Source organism: Myripristis murdjan, chromosome 2 (genome assembly GCF_902150065.1).
Source record: "Myripristis murdjan chromosome 2, fMyrMur1.1, whole genome shotgun sequence".
Taxonomy (NCBI): domain Eukaryota; kingdom Metazoa; phylum Chordata; class Actinopteri; order Holocentriformes; family Holocentridae; genus Myripristis; species Myripristis murdjan.
The window spans coordinates 9415001-9422500 of NC_043981.1; the positions used below are offsets into that span (position 1 = coordinate 9415001).

Here is a 7500-nt window from a genome sequence, read left to right on the forward strand (position 1 = left end):
AAAAGAAATATTAGTTTGTCTTTTGCCTAAAAAAAAAAAGTCACTAATTGTTTTTATCGATCAGTTAAATACATGTAAGATCTGTGCCAGCCTAATTAGGCAGCTGAACTCTGTCCCGCTAATTGAAAAAAAAAAAAAAAAAAATAGAAAAAAGAAAAAAAAACTGTGAACTTGACTTCAGGTTTACCCTCCTCTACATCCCCGCTCCTCTCTCCTCCATCTGCCTCTCCGGTCTGAAGGCTCGCTGTTTTCGGGGCGCTCTTTATAAATAAAATCCACCGTCCCCGGCTCCTCTTCCTTATTGGTCAGGTGGAGCCGTTACCTCACTCCGGGGGCGATGACGCAGCGTCTTCACGTATCCTTCATGTGCGTCTCTTCTTGTTTCTTACTGAGTCTTGCCGTCGGTCAGGGAGAGAGAGCGGGGATTCACGACGAACCGAGTGTGGCGGACGGACCGGGTGCGCTCGATACTAAACACTTATCATCCCGGGAGGAGAGCGGCGCTCTCTCTCTCTCTCTCTCTCTCTCTTTCTCTCTCTCTCCCCCTCTCTCTCCCTCCTTCTCTTCCTGTGCCTTTCACTCTCTCACTTTGTCTCTCCCTCCCTCCCTCTCTCTTTCGCTCGCACACACGCGCGCGCGCACACACGCACGCACGCACACACTGCCTGCGTCTGTCTACTTTGCCGTAGTAAATTACGGCATTGATCTCAACACGGAGTGCGGATCTCTCTCTTGTGTCGCTCTCTTCTTCGACGGACCGACTTGGAGAAACGCCTGAGAGACAAGTAAGTCCACACTCTTATTACTTATCACCATCATTATTACAGTGCTCCGTGTGGATACGTGTGTATATGTGTGTGTTTTGTCCGACCGCATCGTGTGTGTGTGTGTGTATGTGTGTATGTGTGTGTATTCGACATATCCAACTTAACTTCCACTACTGGTTCATGCAGACTGAAGGCTGCGGACTCCGCTTTGCATTACAGACTGAAAAGGTTTAGTTGCAGATTTGCGGGAATAACTATATTAATATTGAGTTGATTGTTTAGATGCCGTGTTATTCGCGCATTTTCATTTTGACTTCTATGGCTGACAGACGAGACAGGATTTGATATCACTGATTTAAGTTTGTTCAAAAATTATCATATCTCCGAGTTTTAGTAGGTGATAGGGGTTTAACTGACTTCAAGTTCCGCTCCACTCGCCTTTCTTTTGGATGATACTGATAATCGTCACTGTGGCGGCTCTGGTGATTTGTAGATATCCGCTTAACAGCTCCGGTCAGTCTAATGCTGAGTATTAAAAGTCGTCATCTTCCTGAAACAAGTAGAAAAGATCTGTCAACTTGGGTGAGATAAATTCTCCTGTTATTAATGCAAGCCAGCTTCTTTCAGTCCTCAGATGGTGACACTTCCTTCCTACAAAATTTCCTGAGACAAGTGAAAGCACTCTGGGAACAAGTGGGATCGTCTCACCCCACTGGCACAAATTTCACTTGCGTTAAGAAGCACAGCCTGAGTGTGTGACTAAATCCCTTGTTGTGTTGGACATTTTTATTTGCAGTGTGTCAGAAGTGGATTTCTCCTGATGTGCCGATGTGGGCAAATTGTTGGTCGGACAATGTCAGACATCTCTCTCCGTTTGGATAATGTCGTGCGTAAAAGTGTCAGCCTCAACCTCTGGACAGCCGTCCTCTCTGCTCAGCGCGCACAGCCAGAAGTACCGAGCAGATTCCCTCAACACATTACCTCAACACTCTTTTTGCCTAATTTTAACAAGAATATGCACACAATTTGGTCCTCAGAGATGTAGGTTGCCAAATAATAATAATAAAAAGGTTAATTGTGAACCCAGTTCGTTAGACACAAAAGAACAATTTAATTAAAAAGTTTTATTTTCAGAAAATCCCATGTGGTGCGTTTTGTGTGAATTTAGCCCACAACAGACTGAACGTCATTCTGCAAACGGATAAACCGCGTTTTAGCCGCCTCTGCTTTCCACTTTATTCTTACAGCGACATAAAACTACGTTAACTTCAGTTTTTGGCATCACGGACGATTCATGACGCACGGCATTGGTTTTAAAATGAAAGGTACCAGTGTTTGGCCGGCATTCACTGATCACTTCCCATTTCACCTCTCAGCCACAGAGCGAGCTATTCCTGCGCCTCGAATTGAGATTAAAGCAAAAGTTGACAGAAACCACACACACACACACACACACACACACACACACACTCCTTTCTCTCTCACATCTTGTTTCAGTGTCACCTTTCACACGGGCTTCTGTGGACAATCTCAAGCACCAGCTCCACGGTGGTTTTTTAAAATGTGCATTAAAATCACTTCTGTGTCCTGGCTGAAGTTTCTGCCCAGGCACTACAGTGATATTTCGTTGAGAGATAACACAGTACACTTACAGCACAGAACTGAATCAGAGCAGGTGATCTAACTGAAGGCATCACATCCTCTCTTGCCTGATGTTAGTTTTTTTTTTTTTTTTTTTAAACTGATACAGAGAGGAAACATCTACTGTGTTTTAGAATCAAAATTAGTGTCTCGTGCTTGTGGTTTATGTTCTGAAAGGCCGGAGGTTTTCCCCCCCTAGTCTCACCCTGAATTTGACCTCAGACGTACGTTTCAAAATAACTCAAAACCAGAAACGCTCTTTGGACCCCTGTAATCTCAACTGTTTGTCTCTCTGTCTCTTGCTGTATGTGTGTGTGTGTGTCTGTGCATCAGACCTATGCCCAGAGTACTGCTGGAGAACCAATAATGCAAATAGAGAGCACAGCAATGTGTGAGTGCATGTGTGTGTGTGTGTGTGTGTGTAACTGGGTCATTGCTGGGCATTGTGCTGAGGGGCTTTACGGTCCCCAGAAGGCTTCTAGTGTGATTTTTTCCCTTTCTTTTCTTTTTCTTTTCTTTTCTTTTCTTTTTTTTTTTTTTTTTTGATCGCCTCTCGTCTAAAATATGAAAACTCAGAGTCACATTCAAAGTAAGAATTCCTCCCCTGCCTAGAAACTATTTCCTGCAGGAAGAGTGTCTGTCAAACAAAACTGTTTGTTAGCTGTTGCAAAAGGATCTTATTTGTGTCCTCGATTCAGCCTGTGTGTTTGTGTGTGTGTGTGTGTGTGTGTGTGTTAAATCAAATTTTATTTTAACAGCTGAAAAACATTTTGTGTTTTCGGTGGATTTTAACACCACGACAAGGCTGCTGAACTCCCATGAATGCAGGCGCAGCGCTACGAAACTGTTGTCGGAAGCAGCTTTAATTTGTGAAATATTTCCCTAGACCTGACCCTGAAATCACTTGCAAAACAGATGCAAACATAACATGGAAAAACGCTGCCTGTATGAGTGTGTGTTTGTGTAAGCACAAGTGTAAGCAGATACTAATTTTCACCATCTGTCTATGTCCGATGCTTGTATTTGCTGCAGCTTTTGTGCTATTTTTTTTTCCAACTTTATTAAGTCGTTACGATGCTCTAAATGATTCAAGCAAACATCCACAAGCAAGACACAACAGGCTTAAATCGCCTGTGCTCAAAATATTTTGGGACATCTGAATTGGGTGCCCTCTTTATCCCGTCAGCCTTGACCCGCACCTTTCCTAAAGAAATCATGTTTTCATAGATTCCATTATGATTCCCTGCATCTTCTGAGGGAGATTTGTTGCGTTCTCATCAAGCCACAAGTATCTCAATCAGTGTAATCGTGTTATATGTGATGTCTTTAGACGAGGATAAAACCGGCTCTTCGACTTAAACCCCCCGGGATACTTTGAGACATTTCCACAGCGTCCGCAGAGAAGCTTCCTTTCCCTGGCTTTTTCATCGGGACTCAAATCCCTGTTAAACCAGTGAAATGGAATTAGAATAAAATCCTTGATTTGGGATATTTTCAGAGGAGAAGCGGCCTCGTCTGGAGCAACCGCCATGAATGTCCCTCTGCGCTTGCTCTATGATGGACAAGAGAAAAGACATTTCAATCCCAGTCAAGTTATACTTGATGATAAAGAGTATTTTATTAATCCCAGAGAAATAGTCAAAACTTCTAGTGGTTGTATGTACTGGAATTTCTCTTTTCCTAAACTGATTTAAGTACTAAAAGCTGCAAAATTCACTGCACTTTTACAAATGTAACATGAGCTCATTGCACATATTATGGGTTTGCACCTCTTAGAAATCGCTTGAGGAAATGAAAAGGCTGGAAAAACAACAAACGCAAAAAAGGGAGAGGAATCCTGCCTTTTGCCTAAGACTGGAGAGAAATACTTCTGACAATAAAAAGAGAGGCTGTCGATTCTTCACAGTTCCTCACAAGATGCTGAAATCAAGGTTGCCCCTCAGGGGACGAGGAGGAAATGGAAAATTATTTTGGTTATTACAGGCAGGTGTTACTTCTCTGTGGGAATATCTCCTTGAACTATTTTGAACAATGTATTTTTCTCACAGTGGTTCCCAGGGCTGCTGGTCAGGAAACTCATTGTGAGTCTCCATTTTTATATTTTTTGCTTGGTGCGTGATCAATAAAAGTGGCTGCCCTTTTGCCTTTGATGGGCGTGTTGTTTTGAGCTTCAAAGTTGCTTGTGTAATTTTTTTTTTTTTTTTTTTTTTGATGGTTCACCAGCACTGATTGTAATATCTTCTGCTGGGTACGGTCTCTCTGTTATGTTAATCAGGGTCTCTTCTTCTAGTTTGTTTGTGGTGTTCCTTTTCAACTATCAAACATTAGATGTGTTTTCTACTGGAGAGCTATTACAAAATGTCTATTTTAGGAAAAAACACATTTACCTGATGCATTACATTAAATGTCTCCCATCGATGGAGCCTTCGGCATTTGAAAGAACTATTATTTTCTGAATGAAAGACTCAGGACGCCACCACCAGCTGACAGCGGTTTTGAATGTTAGAACTAAATTACTCTGCATTCAAAATGTCCTGCACGACTTCTCCTCCACCTCCTTTCTCCTCAAACCAGAGTTGTTAGATTTTCAAATTCACATAATTAAACAGTTGTTAATAATTTCATCTACCTATTTGAGCTGACAGCTTATTAGTCTTCTCTTTGACCCGCCCTCCCCCAAAACTACTGACCTGCCTAATGTTAAATTAACCTCTATGATTTAAAAATGACCCTAATTTGTTTTAATTTTGCCATCAAACATTTTGAGGTTTAGAGTAATGACTTGTTAAGATGGAGATTTTTTGCATTGTCTCAAGAGTTGGATTAAATCAAGAATTCACAGTGATTTTTTTTTTCCTCTCTGTTTTTGACCAGGAAACCTGCAGACACTCCTCTCTTCCTGTGTGTCTGTCTGTTAGGACCCCTCGTCATGTCCCTTTAGCTGCCCTGCGTGATGCCTGATCATGACAGCACCACCCTCTTAACCAGACAGACCAAGCGCCGACGCGTCGACATTGGGGTGAAAAGGACTGTGGGTAGCTCCAGGGAGACCCTGCTCAACGGCATGAACCAATCGCACTGCCCCGATCAGGACGGAGACTGCTCATTGGTCAGTCACGGCCACGGGGGGACCAATGGTGACGGGGAGAAGTCGAACGTTCTGAGGAAGTTGCTGAAGAGGGCCAACTCGTACGAAGACTCCATGATGCCTTTCCCTGGTGCCACCATCATCTCTCAGCTGCTGAAGAATAACATGGGCAAGAACGGAGGGAGTGACTCAGGCTTCCAGGTACACACACACACACACACACACACACACATACACACAGACTCAGACACACAAACATGAGTGGAAAAAACACAGACACACATGCGCATTTGAGTCTGGCTGTGTATTTGCAAAAACCTCACGATACAGTTCATGTATGTATCACGATAAATGGGTCACGGTACGATGAAACGTATGAAAAACTACGGCATAGCACCTGGGTAGACTGGTGATACAAATCAATACAAGGGCCTAAAGAATCGATACAGGATTGCGAAAAATAGGGTGATACTCAACTGTATCACTTATTTTGCACAGCTCTGCAACTGAATGTACATGTTCATCCTTTCAATAAATCATTCATTCAACCATTTTTAAATGAATCATCCCTTCATTCACTTGTCTACCTATTGAATCAACTGTTCAATCAAACTAATTACTCGATCGTCCACTGAATCATTCAATATTGAAATCATTTGTCCGATCATTTATTCATTAATTCATCCATCCCTCCATCCCAGGGGAGTGGAGCTCTGTCCAGCGGAGGCTCAGAGATCCAGGCAGAGGACGCCTGCAGCAACTCCTCCTCCCGGGACCGGGACAGCCCCTCTGACTGCCTGTCCCCCGGACCTCCTCTCCCTCCTCCTCCTACCTCCTCCTTCGGACGGCCGCCGCCTCCGCCCAACCACCCTTCCCACCCTGCCTCCCAAGCCCTCTCCCTCTCCTCCTTCGACCTGGAGAGGCTGTCGGACGAGCACCTCCGCGCCAAGCGGGCACGGGTGGAGAACATCATCCGCGGCATGAGCCACTCGCCGCTGGTCCGGACCAGCACCGGCGACCACGGCCAAGAGAACGCCCGCGACAATGAGAATGGCAGCAACAACAGCAACGGCAGTGGCAACGACCACCGAGGGGATGCCAGCAACCACAACAGCAGCGGCCACAACCACAGCCGGAGCGAGTGCCCACCGACCCTCCTGAGCTCCCCGGGGTCACGGGGTGGTGTGGTCGGCGTTGGTGAGGTTTACCGGGAGAATAAGAGGAAGCAACGGCTGCCGCAGCAGCAGCACAGCTTCACCCAGCTGGTTTGTTCCAGGCAGGAGCAGAGACAGGAGGAGAGAAGGCAGCTCAAACTGCAGCTGGAGGACATGCAGGTTGGTATCAGGTGACTTTAGAGTGGATTAGAGTTCACCATGGCTCTGAAGTTTGTTTGGCATCAGAAACCACTTGAAAACTAGAAAGGCCATTGGATTTTGTGGGCTTTAAGAGAAGGCTAACAAGCTCTCGATTGAAAGGCCAAATGATATTATGATTATCACTTTGAAACAATGCTGGTGAGCACAGAAAGTGCATATAGGAAAGGGCATGGGGGGACATTTGAAATCTGAGATAATAAGATTGAACGAAATGCTTTAAAAAACAAGATATCCTTTTAACATAACTGGTGTCATCAAAAGGGAGTATTACACCTGACCTTATTGACACCTTGAACCACTTTGGTTTCACACTGCAAAATAAATCACAATAAAACCCAATTCATTTTACTTGTTTCAAGAATTTCTCTGAAGAATGAATATGTTGAAACAAGGAGAATAAGGCAGATCAGCCCACTAGCATCAAGAAAATGACACTTATTAGACTAAATGGCTTGATAGAGATTATCTGCAGTGTAGAGGAGAGCCTCTCTTATTTTTTTCCCCATTAGGTGTCCCCATCATAAATAACATTATATAGTCGTGTAACCGGTGATACTCAGGTGTAGAAAATGACCCTCTTGGACCTCTGTCATTCAGAAACAGCTTCGTCAGCTCCAGGAGAAGTTCT

General features: G+C 44.2%; 1 protein-coding gene and 1 long non-coding RNA gene across 5 annotated transcripts in view; one reads left to right on the forward strand and one right to left on the reverse strand.

Moving 5' to 3' along the window:
- LOC115374738 (uncharacterized) overlaps positions 1-7500 on the reverse strand; it is a 99435-nt gene that overhangs the window by 32587 nt on the left and 59348 nt on the right. For 2 of the 4 annotated variants that reach the window (XR_003929655.1, XR_003929654.1), the window contains one exon: positions 4571-5646. The exons of the other annotated variants lie outside the window; for them this stretch is intronic. This is a non-coding gene — a long non-coding RNA (uncharacterized LOC115374738). Of the gene's footprint in view, positions 1-4570; positions 5647-7500 lie in introns of those variants that run through there. 4 annotated transcript variants of the gene reach the window in all.
- prox1a (prospero homeobox 1a) overlaps positions 654-7500 on the forward strand; it is a 45215-nt gene continuing 38368 nt past the window's right edge. Inside the window, exons 1-4 of the mRNA XM_030073811.1 lie at positions 654-785; positions 5283-5697; positions 6198-6830; positions 7470-7500. The exon at positions 7470-7500 is cut by the window's right edge and continues 1199 nt beyond it. Coding sequence (XP_029929671.1) covers positions 5362-5697; positions 6198-6830; positions 7470-7500 — 1000 coding nt within the window. The 5' untranslated portion in view covers positions 654-785; positions 5283-5361. The remainder of the gene's footprint in view (positions 786-5282; positions 5698-6197; positions 6831-7469) is intronic.